The 20522-nt window shown below is 36.9% G+C and overlaps 1 protein-coding gene across 4 annotated transcripts; it reads right to left on the bottom strand.

Moving 5' to 3' along the window:
- Positions 1-59: 59 nt before the first annotated feature.
- Positions 60-20030, bottom strand: LOC100260395 (uncharacterized). Of its 4 annotated transcripts, none has more exons than XM_019220598.2 (9): positions 19754-20030; positions 18961-19682; positions 18598-18683; positions 18276-18444; positions 17585-17673; positions 17316-17480; positions 11143-11220; positions 4106-4209; positions 60-581 (listed from the first exon to the last, which is right to left on the bottom strand). In XM_019220598.2, exons 2-9 carry the CDS (start codon positions 19514-19516, stop codon positions 476-478), a joined length of 1353 nt encoding a protein of 450 aa, XP_019076143.1. In that variant the 5' UTR covers positions 19517-19682; positions 19754-20030; the 3' UTR covers positions 60-475. The 4 variants fall into 4 exon arrangements, with proteins under 4 accessions (XP_019076143.1, XP_002275951.1, XP_059593525.1 ...); XM_002275915.5 differs by having other exon boundaries at positions 18598-18674; positions 19754-20020; XM_059737542.1 differs by having other exon boundaries at positions 18598-18674; positions 18961-19689; positions 19754-19943.
- Between the last annotated feature and the right edge of the window lie 492 nt (positions 20031-20522).

Here is a 20522-nt window from a genome sequence, read left to right as displayed (position 1 = left end):
GAATGACCACATCACAATCAATCTTAGCTCGAATGAGAGAGAGAGAGAGAGAGTTTCTGTTTACATATAATAAACCTTTTATAAACAATATATATAGATATATATGTATGTATCACAAGGCAACCGTCTATTTGAGAATCCATTGAGAAGTCAATAAAATATATCCTCCAAGAATACAACATATGTAAAAATAAAAATAAAAACCTCTATAGACAATATGATATATGTCATAAAGCTACCCATATGGTTTTATCCATTGACAGACCAATGACATATATCCACCTCGCGCATACAACATTACATTGAGATACAACTACTCCACCTCCAGTTTGGGTCTTCCAGATGGACTAGACACGGGAAAATAGTAACTCAGCAAAAATTCTACTCTGAATTAATGGTGAAACTCGAGATTTTCCAACCGAGTGATCTCTGGTCTCAAGGCACAAGTTGCCTGATTATCTTTGCAAGTAAAATCCTAAAATATCTGGAAAAACAGACTAGTCGATCCATCACCATATGATCTGATATCAGCAGGTTTAACCAAGGCCCTGCACAATGGGCATGTCCTCTCTCGCTCAAACCTGAAAAAACATGATCCCCATCCAGAACGCTTAGGAACAGAAGAGAAAAGGCAATATATAAAAGCATTATATACAAAATTTGAAACCCAAATATAGAGGGTAAACTAATACACATGTGCATATGTTAATGGAGTGAAGGTTTATGAAAGATACACACACCTTATGGTGAAATACACATCCTATGAAGATGGAACGAGAAATGGCACAAGATAAGACATAAAAATTGCAGAGAGCATATACATGCTCTGAAACCAAGGTGAGCCTCCATTCAAAATGACTGATGGTCTCTCTCATTACTACATTATTTCTACCCTTCCTAGTCATCCACACCTTAGGATTATAGAAATTTAAATCTAATAAAATTGACAATTACACTAAAGAGGATACTGCCCCATGAAATTGATCAAAAGGTGAGAGGTTTTCTAGAGAGAATTTTAAAATGAACTCTAAGTTGTCTTGTTCTTATGAATTGTTATTGTGTGGTCACTCCAACTTTTGATGGATCTTCAGCTCTTCGTGCTAATTTTTCAACATCTACTAAGGATACTTTGCTTACTGGTGTAATATTTTTTTTGCTAGGCATTAAAAAATACATTGGCTTCTCTATCAAATTGCTTTTCCCCTTTTATTCAATCCGTGCTCACTCATTGACAAAATATTATTTAAATTGGTTTTTTTAAGCCACTATTGTCATAGAGTTGATTAGCACATAGCTTTCTTCAATATTTCCATCCCTCGGACTATTATTGGAAGGTAGAAAATTAGTAGTGTGAACAGGAGAATTACCCAAAACATCATAAACATCTTGATGAATTTCCTTTTTTAAATCAGAAACAAAGATAGTCATTTAACAGTAAATACAAAGAATGATGAGCAATCTTTCCAAGATGTACAATTTCTGATTAGAAAGCTGCACATACACTTCACAAAAACTAAAACTATCTGCATAGACTGTAGGCAGAAAAAGTAATGTACACACTATAAAAGCTTTAAGCACTTATAGGGAAAAAAAGTCTCCAACAAAGGAGACCAAGTGCTTAATAAAAGTTTCCAAGATGGTAAAAACCTTTTTAAATTGTATACTTTCACAAAACTTGAAATTGACCCGACACCATCATCTGTTATGGTGATATCTCCCATTTTCTTCGAACCATTTTAGATTATGAGTTTTCTTTCAATGTTATGTAAAATCCATTCAAACCCAAAGGGAATGCCTAAACACATCCCAAGCCTTTGCTCTTACACGTATCACACAAGTCATCACAAATGAAATTGTTTTAACTAAAGCATTGAAATCCATAAACTAAGTGTATGTATTGTCATATCCTTGATATTTATAATTTGCCAAATATGATCCCTGAACATATATGAACAGGTACTTGTTCATGCGGTTCAACAAAATTGATGGCCTTAGTGTCTTATATAATTTTCCTTTTAGGCTTTTACATAGGTGCCAATACTACAACCTAATCTCCACTCTTCATGGATGATTGAACCAAGAGAATGAAATTGATTATGCTTGGATAATTCTCACCCCTCGATATCTTCACTCCTAATTTTTATTTTTTTTTATTTTTTTTGGTAGATAAAGAAAATGTAATATAAATAAAAAAGGGTATACACAATATATACAAAGTAACCATAGAACCCAAAAGGAAATGCAAAGACACAAAAACTAACAAACCCGCCCTATAAAGAGCCTAACCAATCCACAAATCCTAACATCGACAAAGAACCGTCCCCAATATACAATTTAACCTAATCCCAAAAAAGGCCCTATGCAAAGACACTTTTTTCCATTGTTGAGGACCCACAGATCCCATGCTCCATCGCACACATGAAGTAACCATCATCTTCTCCCTTTCTTTCAGCTTTCATTACAGGGAACCACCTGATCCACCCAAGGTGGGAGTTCCCACCATAGCTGAACTGAGAAACAGGACTGCCCTACAGCTACCTATAAACTGCCCGACACCTTCCTCCCATTTGTCTTGGCCAAAACCTAGCTGACTGTAGATTCTTCCCCTTCTCCCCCCATCCCCCGCCCCCCGGGGGCAGTCTCCTCATCTACCCTTAGGAATCTCCCACAAGCATCACCCACCTAATTGAAGAAAACTCTGCCCCAAAGGAACAGCAATAGTCCTAACCAGCCTTACCCAATCACTTTTTGCTCAAACACTCTTTCTAAAACAGCCAACCTCTAGGTTCCATCTATCAAGCAAAAGAGATTTTTGTTTACAAACCTGTTCACCTTCTTGCAGAACCCTATGTGGTCAAAATCAAACAGAATCAACAAACCTCCCAACAAGGACAAAGATAGATTCCCTTTTAATCTCCAAAACTTCCTAGCCCAATCCTTTAAAAGGGTTAAAGACAGGGTCTCATCCGCGGATTCTCCCCATCTCCCCACCAAGCACTGATAAGGTGATGCAACTTGTTGAAGGCGTTAGCATCCCCAAGTTGTAACCACACCAAATCAAACTCACTCTCCCGAGGCACTCCCCCCTCCTTAGCCAGAGAGGCATCAGTCCTAGTCCCCACAATCCGTTCCCTCTGAACAGGGAGAGCCCTAGCATTTAACACAACTGCTTTAAACTGAGACTTCACCCCACAAGTTCTCAATTTCTGAGCTAGAACTGACCACCCTCCCAGCAATCCCTTACCTTCAGGGAAGATCAAAACAAACCTTTTTCTTTCCACTGAAAAGACTACACACAAAGAAACCTTCCCGCCTCATTAGGACGCAATTGGAGTTTATAGCTTCTTCCGCCCTCTAGCCAAGAGTTGCTGAAGACTTTCAAATTCGTTTTCTGACAGCAAGCTTCCACTCCTTCCAATAATGAAGCCAAGCCTTTTTCTCCAAATGAAATCCACATCGAAAAGCTTCTTCCCCTCTCAGTAGTCACCCGAGACAACTTTCCTTTTGACAAAATCCACCGAAATCTCAAAGAATTTCGGATCAATCCCAAACCAAACTCTGCCTCTAGACATGTTTCAGCTGATCTCCATTAATGCTGAAGACTTTGGCAGTCAACTAATGCATCTATGTTTACAACCATGATTGCTTTTGTTTATCAACACAAATGCACAAATTCCAGTAGACATATATCAAATCTGCAATTAAAGGTAGAGGACCTTGAACACAATCAACTGTTGCAGGTAAGCATATCTTCACTCCTAATTTACTGAAACCAAATTTCCTAAATCTTGTCTTAGGCTTGCTTACCTTCAAATGTTCTTATTCCATCCATCCATAGTTCTTATTTTTCTCTTCAGTATGTCCACATCAACTAAAATTAAATTGTTAATGAAGAAAACACACCAAGCGACCTCTTCCAAGGTAATACTGATACAGTTCATCCATAACCTTGAGGAAAGATGGGGGTCTTTCTTGATTAAAGGTCATGAAGAGTAGATTTAACACCTCAATGCATGGAACAGAAAATTATTCATGAAAGAGAAAAAAGAGGTTAGAAATCATAATCCTTATAGGATTAGAGATACTGAAGGCAGAAAGAGGTTACCATTCTGATACACAGTCTTCACAAAATATGTGTTTACACCGAAGCAAAATCGGAGCATGCATCTTCTCCTGGCATATAGCACAGAGATCCCCTGCTGCATTAACCTGCATTAAATTACAAATAACTTAGATTGCAACACTACTATGCAAGAATAAAACAACCAGGAAGAAGGATCTATGACCTTAAAATAATAATAATAATAATAATAATAATAATAATAAAATAAAAAATAAAAATTCAAAGATCATCCAAGCATCAGAAAAACTGCTACCTTTCTTTTTAATTTTTTATTTTTGGTTCGTTAGGTGGTATGAGAACGATTTTTATTGAAATATTTTTTTTAAAGTCACTGTGCTTGGGGGTTACAATTTAACTAGGCCAAAGATCCAACAAATTTTCTTAATATGGACTTGGTTCCTAAAAAGAAATAACATGTGTGCAAGTACTACCCATAGCCATTATGTCATATATACCAATACCTCTTTGACCACCTAGATCTTGTTTTTGACAAGCAAATTATTGAAATGGGGCCACTAGACTTTCTTAATGAAATGAAATTGAAAGGACTGAGCAGCATATATGAAATGTGACTAACACCTCTTAATCTACACACAATTTGACATTTAATGTCTACCTACATCCATTCAAGGGTTTGGATGTTCATAAGGTATTTTAGGAATTGGTGCCAATCTTCTAGGTCCAGCACCACCTCTTGATTGAAGAGGTGGTTTGAGGGTTTTGATTTGGTGGTTGAAATGAATGTTAATTGAATTAGCTGCATGTCCCTAAACAAGGCAAGCCATCTTCGGGCATCAATCCTCTCAATAGTTCTTTGTAATCAACCGCCTCCAAAGGGATTCATTCTCAATTGCAAATCTTTAACACCATTTACTGAGAAGAGCCTTCTTTATAATGGACAAACTTCTAATACTCAAATTCTCACTCATCTTTTCCATACAAACTATCAGCCAATTCACCAAATGTGGCTTGCTCTTAAACGCTGCTTCAACCTTAGACCTACTTTTCTCCGTATGAGAAGTAATGAAGTGTGGTATATTGATAAGCTATATAGGATGTTTTTTTATCAAAGTTAATCTTCCTCCTTTTGATTGTTTATATATATATATATATATATAATCGAGAAACCTTCCATGGCCAAGCCTGTCCATGGGAACCCTAACCTCGGGGTGCTGACCGCCCCACAACAACTAGCACCGGGTAAGTTCAAGGTATCATCAATCGCAAGATTCAAACCCAAGATCATGTGCCACTTACTGAGACCACACTTATTAGTGTTCGCCCAAACTAATTGGGCTACCTTGGCAAGTTTCCTCCTTCTGATAGATACCCAAACCTCATAGAACCTACTAGAGGCAAAACCACATAATTTTAGTCTCCCAAATTAAATTCTTGAATATAATTCCAATTTAACATTAACAAGCTCAAAATGGGTACCAACAAATTCATCTACGGTAGAGGTTCACAAAGAAGTATAGAAATAAAACAAGTTTCAAAATATCTCCATACATCTCCATCCATCCTAAAAAAATTTGGCATTCCTTTCTAGCCAAATAGTCCAAATCAAAGTGAGACTAATCACACACCATAGACCCCAACCTCTTAAAAGACTTACAACCTTCGAAGGGAAAAACCATCATCTATCACATTTTTGAAGAGGAAAGGGGGCATGCATAGAAAATCCCAGTAAGTATAACTAGTTTATGACACAGTCCTAAAGCTAATGAAGTGAGCAAAGTAAAAAGAGATTGTGAACTTTTTCACCACTAGCCAAGCACAAAACACACTGACTAAGAAAAAAGGCTTTGAAAGGACTCCTCTTTTAAAGCGTGTTGTTGGTATTAACTTTCTTATTCACCATAAGTCACACGAAGGCCTTGACTTTAGGGGAGACCTTTAAGCTCTAAACAAAGAAAGGAATTAAATTAGATAAAGTTCTAAAAAAGAAACTAACTAGGAAAAAATATGAGATGACAAAAAATAATAGAATTTCACATCTAGAAAAATAGGTGAATTTTTTTTTTATAAGCAAAGATCAAAGAAAGATATACCTAGAACAGAGAGAACATGAGACACAAAAAGGTTTGCTTATCACAAGGGAAAAAAACTACTAAAAAATGTTAGGACGAAAATTGAAATTCCATGAAAGTAAGGAAGAAGGAAGGTCTATGATAAAAGAAATAAAAGAATCTCTAGTTCTGATATCCCTAAAGACATTTGAAAATTGAAGACTCAAGGGTTGCTCATCCAATCAAATATCTTTCCAAAAACAAATGTTCAAACCATTTCCCATAAAAATGAATAAAACAAGATAATGAAGCAAATTAAGTGCAAAATCCTTTCTACATAACTAATGTAGCCAACTGATGATCATGTTGGCATCCTATATATTCAAGTGTAACTATATATAATTAAAACAAACTTTTTTTTTATAGGTAAATAAGAGCTCACATTAGAAATGCCTAGAAGCGGCGAAAACAATATACACAAAGTATACAAACAAATGCCCAAAAAACTAGGCAGTAAGGAGACAAGAAAGCCATCTCCTTACTTAACAAATAGTCAATCTATAAAGTCAATCATAGACAAAGTCCGATCCTTTATATACACCCTAACCCAATTCACAAAAGTATATAATAAAGAATATTTGATAGCTTGGTATATATAATTAAAACAACCCCATGCCATACAACACAACTTTCTCTCAAGAATCACCATAATTACTTCCCTCATAGGTTTCTATTCCACATGAAAATCCTCCCTAAACCCAAACCTTGTTCCCTTTTTTAGTTTGCACACTTGATCTCAACCTATAAGGTAGTCTATCCTCCCTTATCCCATTCCTAACCAAAGAAAATTGCTTTGCAATTTCTCAAACCTTTAATTGGAATCCTAAACACTAATAGAAAGTAACTAAGAATATGAGATAGCATAAACCAAGAGCAATTCTACCACCTAGACTTTCTTACAACCATCTAAGTGGTGGGAGATCTTATCTTAACCAAGAGAGGAGACCTAGCATCAACGCTCTGGATTTTAAAGTTTTAAGGGTACAAGAGGCAAAATGATTGGAGGAGTCTTCTTCAAATGAGGAGGTTTTTAGAGCTTTGTAGGAGTTAAATGGGAACAAGGCTCCAAGGCCAGATAGGTTTTCCTTGGCTTTCTAATAATTTGGTTAGGATTTTGTGAAGGATGAGGTAATGGTTTGCTTCAAAGAGTTTTATGATCATGGGAGTTTAGAGAAAGGTCTTAATGCTACTTTTCTAGTGTTAATCCCAAAGAAAGGGTTTTGTAGAGGGGGGAACTTGCTTGGATGGAATGGCACTGTTGTGGGTAAAAGAAGGGCGAAGACATGGAGGGCTGCCCCTTTATGCCTAATGTGGACCTTATGGAAAGAAAAGAATGGGAGAGCATTCAACGATGTCAAATGGACTAACCAAGCCATCAAGTATTCTTTTTTTGTATAATTTTGTGAATTAGGCTAGGGTGTATATAGAGGATCACACTGTCTATGGTTGATTTTATAGATTGGTTATTTGTTAAGTAAGGGGTGGGCTCATTTGTCTTTGTGATGCCTAGTTTTTTGGGCGTTTAGTGTATACTTTGTATGTACTGTTTTCGCCCTTTTTTGGCATTTCTAATACATGCTCTTATTTACCTATAAAAAAATCCTAAAGAAAGTGGGTACAGAAGATCTAAAAGACTTTAGGCCTATTAGCTTGATAGGTAGTTTGTATAAAGTCCTAGTAAAAGTCTTAGCTAATAGACTCACGATGGTGAGGGGCAAGGTGATTTCCAAGTCACAAAATGCTTTTGTATAGGGTAGACAGATTCTTGATGCAGTACTAATAGCAAATGAGATCATAGACTCTTTGTTAACGAGCAATGCTTGTGGTGTTTTGTGTAAGTTAGACATTGAAAAGGTGTACAACCAAGTGAATTGGAACTTCTTGTTGTCGGTTCTTGAAAAAATGAATTTTGGTCAAAGATGGGTAAGATGGATTAAATGGTGCATTTCCTTTTCAAGACTCACGATGGTGAGGGGCAAGGTGATTTCCAAGTCACAAAATGCTTTTGTATAGGGTAGACAGATTCTTGATGCAGTACTAATAGCAAATGAGATCATAGACTCTTTGTTAACGAGCAATGCTTGTGGTGTTTTGTGTAAGTTAGACATTGAAAAGGCATACAACCAAGTGAATTGGAACTTCTTGTTGTCGGTTCTTGAAAAAATGAATTTTGGTCAAAGATGGGTAAGATGGATTAAATGGTGCATTTCCTTTTCAAGGTTTTCAGTGATTGTTAATAGCACTCCTACAGGTTTCTTCCAAAGCTCTAGACATTTGAGGCAAAGGGATCCTTTGTCTCCTTATTTATTAGTTGTGGCTATGGAGGCCCTAAGTTGTCTCCTTAAAAGAGCTAGGGAAGGTGGTTATATTTTAGGAGCAAAGGTGAGGGGGAGAGGTGGTGAGGGGGAGAGGTGGTGAAGGGTAGGAGGTGTCTCATTTGTTGTTTGTATATGACATTTGTTTTTTGTGAGGCTTCCAAAGATCACATGGTTCATTTATGTTAATTTCAAAGCTAGGGTGCAAAAAAGGCAAACTTCCGTCTACCTACCTATGGGACCTCTTGGTGTTGGCAAACTTCCATCTACCTACCTAGGGTTGCCTCTAGGTGTTCCCTTTAGATTAGTGGTTGTCTAGAATGAGGTGGAAGTGAGGTTTCATAAAAGACTTTCTTTATGGAAAAGGCAATTTATCTCTAAAAGGGGAGGCTTACTTTGATCAAGAGTACTTTATCTAGCCTTCCCATTTGTTTTTTATCTTTATTCAATATCCCAAGAAGAGTCAAATTGAGGTTGGAGTAAATTCAAAGAGAGTTCCTAAGGCGCTTTTGTGCAAATGGAATTGGCGATATGCAACTAAACAAGGTGCCTTTTAGCCACAAGTCATTAGTGGAAAATAAGGGGAGTAAGAGGGTGGGTGGTGGTCCCGTGAAGTTAGAGATGGGTATGGATTCAAGCTTTGGAAATCTATTAGGAAGGAGTGAAGCAATTTTGTTCATAATTCTTCCTTTGTGGTGGGTAATAGAAGAAGGGTGGAGTTTTGAAAGGATAAATGGTGTAGGAATGAACCGTTGTGCGTTTCCTTCCCTTTTTTATATGCCTTAGAGGGGTCATTGGAACCCTTGTTTCTCAAGACTTTTAAATGATTGGGAAGTGGACAAAGTTAATGATTTATTTCCAATGTTGCAAGGAAAAGTTGATAGTGTGAGGAAAGACAAGATGATGCGGATGAACTTGAACAACAATAAGTTCTTTGTTAAGCATATATATGTTGCATTGGAACTGAGAGTTTTGATTTCCTTTCTAAAGAGAGTAGTTTGGAATTCATGGGTGCCTTCTAAAGTTAACTTTTTTGCATGGGAGGCTACTTTGGGAAAGGTTTTGACTATAAGTCAACTTAAAAAAAGAATGTGATCTTTGGTCAATAGATGTTTTCTTTGCAAAGAAGAGGAAGAATCCATAGGTCACATCCTCCTCCATCGTTCAAAGGTCAAGGTCCTTTGGCAGTCGTTGTTTGATCTGTTCGGTATCTATTGGGTGCAAGTTACTATCGTTAAGGAAGCTCTATTAGGGTAACATAGTTCCTATGTGGGAAAAAGACGAGAGAAGGTTTGGAGAGCAGTTCCTTTATGTATTTTTTAAACAATTTGGAAGGAAAGGAATCACAGGTCGTTTGATAATAAGGAGCATTCAACTCGATATTTGAAAATTTCCTTTCTTAGTAATTTGTTTATTTGGATAAAGATGTACATAGAGATAAATTCTATATCTTTATACAATTTCGTAAAGTGGTTGGGATCTTGTTAAGAGAGGGTGTTGTTTTTTGTGTTCTCTCTTGTTAATTATGCTTTTAGGCGCTATTTGTATATATCCTATGTGCTTTGGTGCGTCCTTTTGGTGCTTTATATATATCATGCACTTTTTGCTTATCAAAAAAGGAAAAGAAAGGTTCTCCACCTCCCATAAATAGTGAAGACCTAAGTACAAGATGGGCCACTATAAAATTTTGTACTCTAAAAGCAAGGCAAATCCATTTAAGATGACCTACATTGATTCCTAATGATACTCTTGTCAAAATTAATCTTCAACCCTAGGACAAACCCAAAAATCAAGAGAACAAGCTTGAAGATTTACAAGCCATCTACTCTAAGGCTTGAGAAAAAGAAAAACGGCATTATTGGTAAATTGTAAATAAGTCACCATGGATTTACCTCTCCCTACAAAAATCCCTTCAGAATGCCATATTGTTTGGCTCTCAAAAACAATCTATCAACACATCTGATGGCTTTGAAATCATTCTACGATTTCCCTCTTTTCATATAGTCTAAAACCAGCATAAAAGAGTCATCCTTCAAACTAATTGTTCTTTTTTCTAATAAAATTTCCATGACACCCTAACAAAAACTGCATGAAGTCCTAAACCCTTCATAAAGAATACCTAAGAAGATCCTAAGTTGAAGCTACTTTATACCAAGTTAGTTAGAGACTTAAACCTTCAAAATTAGGATGTCAGAGAGTTGAATAATAGTCTAGAGAGCTACACATGAATCTTCAAATCAAGGATGCTAGAGAAATGAAAGACAATCCAAAGAGCCCTTCATTAATCAAAGATCTCCCCACAATCCCTTTGCCATTCTCACCCTCAATATGCACTTCTCAAGCCAAGTGTCCTCACTCCATCCTACCCACCTTAGCACATTTTTAAGCCAAGTCCCCATATCCTATAATCTGTTGGTGTGAAGGATCAAACACCTAAAAACATACCAGCACGTAAACCCATGCAACATAGCCCATGGGTAGAATAGAGTTCAATGGGTTCCAAGGGAAAATCTTGTAATCCAAAGCATACCAACATTTGTATACATAAATACATGCAAACCTTTTTTCATGGGCAAACAAAAAGAAGATGCACACATTTTTCTAAAGATGTATAACTCAAAAAGAATTTACCAACCTGTTCAGATGTGGCATAAGACCCATAATGCACCTCCTTACGCGATAAGGCCCTCAATGCAGCAAAGAAGGATTGAACCTAACATCCAGAAAATATAAGAATTTATAATAATGCAATAACAATAATACTAATAAGTAATAATAACAACAACAACAACAATAAAATGATAATAGTGAAAATAAATAAATAACAATAATGATACGAATAATATCTTATCAAAAAATAATAATAATTGGAGTTTGACATTGAAAAGGTTGGACATTTGTAAGCTTGACATTGAAAAGGCTTGTGATCATGTTAATTGGAGTTCTATTATGCCAATGCGGATGAATCGGTGGATCACCTTCTCATCCATTGTGGGGTAGCTAAAGAGTTATGGCACTTTCTCTTCTCCTTCTTTGACATTTTGTAGGTTCTTCCTTTTTCTATTAAGGATTTGTTGGAGGGATGGCACAGTAGCTTTGTAGGTTTGGAGTACAGCCCCTTTTTGCCTTTTATGGATAATTTGGAAGGAGCAAAATCATTTGAAGGGGAACAACACACTATCCAAGCCCTTAAGGATTCCCTCATAACTAAGGGTTCCTTTTAGGAGACAAGTAGGAAGGCCCAACCTCTTTATTAGATTTTATAGAATGGGCGGACTCTTCTTTTTAACATGGTTTTGTAGCTACTATAGCTGATTTTTTTGTTTCACTTGTGTACTTCCAAATATACTGTATTTGCCACTTTAGTTTGACATCCCTTTTATAGTCATTAATATACATACTCTTATTTGCCTATCAAAAAAAAAAAAAGGTTTTGGCTCCAAATGAATTAACTAAATCATATGGTGCATCTATAAATCATATGGTGCATCTATCTAGTGTGTTTCTTTGTCTTGGTCAATGGATTGCCCTCAAGTTTCTACCAAAGTTCTAGAGGCTTGAGACAAGGTAATCCATTGTCCCATTATCTATTCATTATGGCCATGGAGGTTCTCTCCCACATTCTTATCAGGGCAAAGGAGGGTTTTATAAAAGACTTCTCAATCAAGGGAAGATTTGGAGGGGGGGTGGAGGTCTCTCATTTGTTATTTGTAGATAATATTCTCATTCTTTGTGATGCTAGTAAGGAGAACCTAGAGTACCTAAGTTGGGTTTTATGTAGTTTGAGGCATTATTAGGGCTAAAGATCAACCTAAAGAAAAGCAAGTTGGTTCTTGGTGAGGATGTTTCATATATGGAGGAGCTCTAGCTAGGGCTTTAGGTTAGAGCAACCACCTATTTGAGCCTTCCTTTGGCAGAGCCCCTTTTAGGTTCTCTAGCTTTTGGGATGAGGTGGAGGAATGATTCCAAAAAAGGTTTGTTTTATAGAAAAGATAGTACCTATCAAAAGAAGGAAGGAATACTAAAATAAAGAGCAATTTGTCCAACTTGTTGATTTACTTCATGTCTCTTTTTGTCATCCAAAAGAGGGTAGTTGTTAGATTGAAAAAAGATTCAAAGAGACTTTCTTTCTTGGGAGGCCTTGGAGTGTAAGCTACATTTGGTGAATTGATCTATTGTTTGCATGGACAAGCAGAAAGGGGGTTTGGGCATTAGAAGAAGGGTTTGAGTGAAAGGAATCCTCTTTGGTAACATGTGATTGTAGTAGGGAAGTACAGGCAAGAAGAAGAGGGCTAGTGTTCTAGAAAGGTGAGGAAGGGTTATAAAGTGGGGACGCGAACGGCAATCAAGGGTGGTTGAAAGGCTTTCAAGGATAGAACAAGTTTTAAATTGGGTTTCAAGAGCAAGGTGAAGTTCTACGATGGGTGGCGTGGGACGCTCCTATGAGAGAGACTTTTTTAATGAGAAACAACAATTAAGTGTATTGAAGTAAATAAAATAAGTACAAAGAAGAATGAGAGATCCTCCAAAAAGTACAAAAAAAAAAAAAAAAAAACCTCCAAGTTTAAGAATCTATACAACTATGGGGTTCCACAACCTAAGTCCCATGTGGGAATATACAAAAACAACCTATCCTTACTAGCCCACTCCCTTGGAGTTACACACCAACATTCAATCAAGTTGGATCAAATAAAGGGAAACACCCTTAAAAGTTGTTGTGGAACAAGATGCCCAAAAGGAGGCTAGGAAAAAGATCATGTCTCAAAGACCCTTTAAGGATCTCGCCTTATCCTCAAAGATCCTAGCATTTCTCTTCCGCCACACTACCCATATTAGAGCAAGACAAGCAAGTTTCCACAACACCTTGCCTCTACTAGTGTTTCCCAATCCTCTATATGAAATACTCATTATGTCGCATATACTCCTAAGAGGAACCTAATCCATATGAATCAAGCTAAATAGTCTGTGTCATAGCCCCAAACTCAATGGGGAATGTAAAAAATGTGATCTACCGCTTCGCCACTCTCCATACACAACAGACAAACATCAAGACTGAGGACTTTGTAGGATCTTCTCAGTTGTAGCATGTCATTCGTGTTTACCTTTTTGAGTGTCACTAACAAGCAAAAGATTTGAGCTTAAATGGGGCTTGCAATTTCCATACAAAATCAATAAGGAATGATGGAGTTGGATCAGTATAATTAGTCAAGACTAAAAAGAACGACTTTGTTGTAAATAAACCTGAAGAACATAGGGATCAGGCTCTCAAATCACGACCAAAAGGAGATAAAGTGTATGTGTGAGAGATAGGACATGAGTCTTTCAAGATTTTCTATCTCAAGATTCAAAAGATTACGTCGAAAGTTTAGAATCCAAGAGAAAGAATAAGCGGACCCAATAACTGATGAGATAGTGAGGTTTTTAACAATGACAATTTTAAATGGACCTAGGAATTGAGAGCACAAAGGTTAATCCCTCCACCACAAATCTTCCCAAAACCAAATTCTTATCCCATCTCTCACTACCAACCGAGTGTATCTTGAAAATTTTGGAAAGACCTGTGCAATGGCCTTCCAAGGACATGATATGACCACCTAACTATAGTGTTGGTATCCCACCCATTAGCATGTGTCCCATAAATGCTTAGGACAACCTAATGCCAAAGAGTGTACCTTTCCTCAGGAAACCTCCAAAATCATTTCCCTAATAGAGTGTGATTCCTTACAGAGATCTTCCCAAACCCTAATCCCCATTCCCCCTTAGTCTTACACATTAAGTCCCAACTAACAAGATGGTCTCTCTTTTGCTCTCCAAACCCAGACCACAAAAAATCCCTTTGCAATTTCTCAATTTTCGATGCCTGGTATACGTCCTGTATACGTTGAGGTTTTTGCCTCTTTAATGAATTGAGCTTACGTATCAAAAAAAAATTTCTCAATTTTCAATGCCACTGAAGAATGGATCTTGAACATGGACAGAAAGTAGCTAGGGATATGAGATAAGCACAAGTGGATAAGAGTTATCTTCCCACCTAAAAACAAATAGGCTTTTCTCTACCCATCCAATCTTTGGGAAACTCTCTCAATCATTGTGTCCCAGAATGCACCTGTCTTTGGGTTCCCCCGCCAATGACAGTCCCAAGTATGGAATAGGCCAATTCGACACCTTGCAATCAAGGATCAATGTCATCCTATCGAGTTGATCTAGATCAATGTTGATGCCAAAGAGGGTACTCTTCTCTAGATTGACTTTAAGTCAAGAAATATGCTCAAACACAACCAAAATTATCTTAAAAGTTTCCAATTCTTATGGACAATCTCTTGAAAAAAGATAGTGTCGCCTACAAATTGCAAGTGGGAAGCAATAGTCCCACTCTTACCAACCCTAAAACCTCCTAATACCTGCTCTCCTTAGCCCTCAACATCAATCTACTTAGCACATCAACTACAATGGTAAAGAGAAAAGGAAATAAAGGATCTCCTTGTCACAATCCTCTAGAAGCTTTGACCCAACCTTTGGCGTTACCATTTACTAGAACTGCAAAAGAGACAAAGGATAAACAACCTCTCATCCAAGTCCTCCATTTAAGACCGAACCCCTTCCTTTCAAGTGCATGGTCTAGAAAGCCCCAATCCACGTGATATAGGCCTTTTTAAAATCAATCTTGAAAACCCTTCCTCTCCAAACCATCTTTTCTCATCCACTATCTCATAGGTTATCAGCACGGTGTCCAACTTTGCCTTCCCTGAACAAAAGCTCCTTGTGTGATATGGATAGTTTCATTGAGAACACTTTGTAACTGCCCTTATAAGACTTTGGCTATGACCTTATACAAACAAGTGACCAAGTTGATAGGTCTAAAATCAAACATCCTTTTGGTTTGACTTTTTTTAGGCACTAATGCAATGAAGGTGGCATTCGTGCTTTGATTAGATACCCCACTTCTATGAAACTCTAAGAACACCCTAATTAAATCCTCTTTAATCACATCCCAACACTCCTGAAACATAGCAATAGTGAAGCCATTAGGGCCAAGAGCTTTAACCTTATCTAACTGAAATATGGCTTGATGAATCTCTTCTTCAGTAAAGGCACGTTCCAACCTAGCTACACTCTCTGCTGAAATGGGTGACCAATATAATCTAACCCTTCTAACCTCCAAGATTCTCCAGGGGGGGACTCGCATATAACTTCTTAAAAAACTGCAAAATTTCTGCTGAAATGCTATCAATTTTACCCAAAATTGCTCCTCCTTTATTTTCCAAGGTCTTTCTATCCTTCATGTTGCGCCTACCATTAGCCACCTTATAGAAAAATTTAGAATTACTATCCCCTTCTTTTACCCACATCACCGTAGATTTTTGCCATCAATATACCTCCTCTTTTAACTGTAGCTCCTCCAACTCCCCTTTTCGAATGGTTCTCAGCTTTGAAAGCTCTAACGAAAGATTCATTTCCTACTCTAAAACACCAATATTAGCAATATCAATAAGAATGTTTTTCTTCCTTTCTTTTAACTCTCCAAAAGTCACTTTGTTCCACTCTTTCAATTAGGATTTAACAAATTGTAACTTCCTCATAAACTTATGCCCTTCTCACCCATCACACTGGAATTCTCTCCACCAAATAGTAAAATTATCTTTGAATTCTAGATGGAACAACCACATGTTCTCAAATCTAAAAGGAGTAGACTTTACCAAAGCCCTAATCTACCTCTTCAAAAAATGTTTGGGTAGCTGATATATAGGACGATGGTAGTTGAAGCCCTAGGTTTATAAGACAATTGCATGATTGGGAATTCAAGGAAGTAGAAGTCTTTTTCAAGAATTTGCATCAACATTCCATTAGTATGAACACTAAAGATAATTTGGTGTGGTTGTTCATGAAGAATGGCAACTTTATAGTTAAGTCCTTCTATTTCTCTTTATCAAATAGGAGGTCAGAGCCATTTCCATCTGGCATAGTCTAGAACTCTTAGGTGCCATCGAGGATTAGCTTTTTTGCTTGTGAAGCAACATGGGGTAGGATTCTAACTCTAGATCAACTCAAAAGGAAGGGTTCAAAGATCCTAACAAATGCTACATGTGCAAAGAAAAAGAAGAAACGGTTGACCATATTCTACTTCATTGTTTGAAAGCAATTTTTTTGTGGCGGCTGATTTATGCTCTTTTTGGGGTGTGGTGCAATGGGTTATGTACTCTTCAGTTATGAGTGCTCTTTTGAATGAGTGTGGGTAGGAAAGAAGAGAAAGAATGCTTAGATGGTTGCTCCATTGTGTTTGTTTTGGGCTATTTGGAGGGATAGAAACAAGAGAGCTTTTGAAAATTGTGAAAATAGGGACCAAGCAATTAGACATTCCTTCTTGTATCTTTTTTGGATTGGATTAGAGTGTGCATAGGGGATTGTTCCTTGTCAATGTTGGATTTTGTGAATTGGTTAGGTTCTAGGTAGAGAGTGGTTGCTCTTCTTTGTGCCCTTGCACTATTCTTTTGGCCTTTTGGCTTCTTTGTATACATCATGTACACCTTCCTGGTTTTCTTTTGCTGATAATACAATCTTTACTCACCAAAATAAATAATGATGATGATATGAATAATAATCTTTTTTATAGGAAAATATAAATCATGTATATAATATTAATAATAATAATAATATGCCATGCAAAACCATTCTACTTGACATTAAGTGCATCAATTTTTTTCTGCTTTTTTAATGGCAACTTGATATTAAATCCTTTGTGCTTTCTAGGGTAATCAAAAGCATGAAAAGTCAAAATTGAAAGGATTGTATATCTATAGAAAAGCATACCTTCTCAACAACTGATGTAAGCTTAAAAGTTAAATACAACCCTGTAGTCAATGAAGAAAAGAGGCTTCCATATTCTTTGTTCAAAAAGAACCGATACCAGACTGGTGTAGGCAACAAGGCACGGTACAGCAACAACAGATACTCAACAAGAGTTAGCATCTGACCCTGGAAAAACAAAACATATGTGGTCAAGAAGTTCTGGAAAATATAAAGGAAAGACTAGAAGCATAAACACTAAATAACTTTGGGAAATTCATTATTTAAGTTACCTGTTTACGATAATCACGGCCTCTACTATTTTTGTAATACATCAAAAGTATGCACTTTAAAGCCATTGCTGCTTGACGCACCATTGTATCTGAATAGGGAAACAAACACTGAGAATGTGCCATGGATCTATCAATCCGACAATTAATGCACAGAAGCATCCAACCAGATTTATTGACCAATGGATGGCGCAGAACAGTAGAAACATGTCGTATTCGACTAAAAGACACCCATGAAATGTGATCCAAAGACAGTTTCAATGGTGAAAGTATTACGGAAGGTACTTGTTGATAACAGCACCATTCATTTTAACAGAACATGTGTCAATCATAATATGGGAATGGAAAAAATGTCCACCGATGTTGTCAAATTTGTTCCATTTTAGTGCCACAGGGTACCATTTTATAAAGTGGAACATAAAGGCTCTTGGTCTACTTCAAGTCATCTCAACCTACATCAATCTACTTGAATTTTTATCACCTTCTGACAATCTTCTATTTGGCTATCATAGTCCATGTCATTATCCTGTTGCCTCTATTTTTGACGTGCCAGTGACATCTGGAAGGTGAGAATTTTACTTTCAAGCACAATCACAGTTATGTATAAATTCCACAACATATTGCCATAGCCACTTGAGGCATACACACATTTTTCTAAGTAAATACGGATAAAAGAGCACTTTCAAGTGTTTACCATTCACCATGATGATGAAAATAGCATGCCAGAATGGAGGTATTGCTTTTGGAGGAAGCAAAACCAGAGGGTATAGAAGGTCATTATTCCGATACCACCAATAAACACAGATAACATGAAGCATAAACACTGCAGTGATGCCCGTGAGAACAGATAATTTTCTTTCCCCCTGCAGAAACCAGCTTCTCCATTATCATAAACCCAGAAAAAAAAAAAAAAAAAAAAAAAAAAAAAAAAAAGGTAAATAAGTAAGGTAAATTATTTGCTGGCTTAAAACTAATAGTCCTTGGAAGCTTGGAAAAGAAAATGCAAGTCACAACACCTTTAGAGCTGTCTGCTTTCGTAGAATATCATTTGATTTAAACATGACTGCAGCAATCCAAATCGTAACAAAGAAACCTGAAATATCTTGCACAATAACAAAGTTAGGTCTACATGGATCGGGAACAAGTTAGTCGAATAGTCCAACAAGAGGTACAGCATAAGATGTGCAACTTAAGTAACATTTTTAAAACTAGAGTTCAGGCCATGAATAGAAATTTGGCAATATCTGTGTCTAAGAAACCAACCCATACAATCAACACAAAAACATGTTGTCTAGCTATGTGTTTCACTGAAACAAAAAACGGCATCATGATTATGATGGCTTGAGGGGAGAAACAAAGGAAAGAGGATAGAGAAGTACCTTGCAAATGTTGTCTGATGAAAACAACCAATAAAAGCAAAGAAAATGGAAGAATCTGCTCGATCCATCTGGCAAATTGCTGAATATCGTATCTCTGATAAGAAGAATCCCTGTTATTAACACTGCCCCCATTGGCAGGCTCCCCATCGGCAGTTGACCCGCCAGAATTAACAGCCGCTACACCACTCCCACTTTCATTCCTGCTAGCGTCCGAAACGGCGGGAGCCTCAGAAATTTGCTCCGATGAAGAACGGTCATTGTCAAGAGAAACGGCTTCTCGCTCTTGCTCTCCAGCACCGATAATCCTAATGGAAACCTCCTCAGGAGTGGAGGCAGGAGTCGACGGATCGTGATCGCGATCGCGATCGTCGGAGCGGGAGTGGAAGCTATCGAGTGAAGCAGGTGAAGGAGCAATCAAGCCGTCGGTTTCCTGAGAAGAAGAAGACCTGGTGCTGAAAATACCAGAATACTCCAAAAGCGCCGCCAATGGCGCCTGGATGAAGTTGGAAGCAGCGATATGGATTCCGTATCTTGAATTGCTACCAGACGTCTCCATTTTCCTCCAAAAAAAAAAAAGAAAAAAAAACCCTAACCTCGTCCCAAAACCAAATAGAATCCCAAAATGCACGCCCTAGTTCACAGCGGTGATCAACCAATCAGAAATGAGACCCACCTCCCCCCTCTCTTGACCCTAATCGTCCAATCATTCCAATCCACAAAACCTGAAAACTAAAAGAATTCATCAAATTGAGAGGACAATTCCAACTGAAAATCATAATCATCAGAATCTCACCGTGTTGGTCTACTACGGCGTCGGCCTTTGAATAAGAAAACAAGTATTCATCCGCAGATACGGGGATGAGCGTCCCCGTCACCCATATATATAATATATGTAATGTATGGCTTATTCTATTCTAATTGTATACGTAGGTCGTAACTCGTAACCCGGCAAGGAGCCTGATTCTCGATTCTTCTTACATTCATTATTATTATTATATACATCACTCTCGTTGTATTATTGGATCGAAACCGGCTGAGGTATCAAAAACTTCGTAAAGATACATTAATCCCACCATACCACACCATTTGATTTTATTACTTTATATTTATTATTTTTATTAATTCCTTAATCTCATATCTTTATACTCTTATCCAATATATTTAACAATCTACTTGTAATAATTGAGAGGTTTTTACAATTCTTTGTTTCCCCTCCCTCTCAATCATTTTTCCTTCTCTGACTTTTATCAATTTTCATTAGCAGCTAGACTTATGATAAGACATCTAAGATTTTTATTTTAAAAAACAATAAATTTAATTATTATTAATAATTAATTTCCATTTGAAAATTTAAATATAAAAATAATTTTTCAACTTATTTTACGAGCTGCTATAAAAATAATAAAACAGTGATTTTCAAAGTATTCTCTATTTTTTTTAATTATTACTCGAAATACTTTATAAAAAAAATACTTTAAATTTATTATAAAACAATATATCTTCAAAATGTTAATCAAAAGCTTTTCTAAATTAAATTGAAAAATTGCTTTTGAGGACAATTA

Source organism: Vitis vinifera, chromosome 6, assembly GCF_030704535.1.
Source record: "Vitis vinifera cultivar Pinot Noir 40024 chromosome 6, ASM3070453v1".
NCBI classification, from domain to species: Eukaryota; Viridiplantae; Streptophyta; class Magnoliopsida; order Vitales; family Vitaceae; genus Vitis; species Vitis vinifera.
This window is presented reverse-complemented; position numbering and strand designations above follow the sequence as displayed.

What these genes read in the sequence shown, in the direction of transcription:
- LOC100260395 (XM_019220598.2), bottom strand. Translation starts at nt 19,516, where the DNA reads ATGGAGACGTCTGGTAGCAATTCAAGATACGGAATCCATATCGCTGCT. An exon ending in GAAAGCAGACAGCTCTAAAG is followed by an intron (nt 18,445 to 18,597) that starts GTGTTGTGACTT and finishes TGGTTTCTGCAG; the next exon opens with GGGGAAAGAAAATTATCTGT. An exon ending in TTACATCAGTTGTTGAGAAG is followed by an intron (nt 11,221 to 17,315) that starts GTATGCTTTTCT and finishes TCTGGATGTTAG; the next exon opens with GTTCAATCCTTCTTTGCTGC.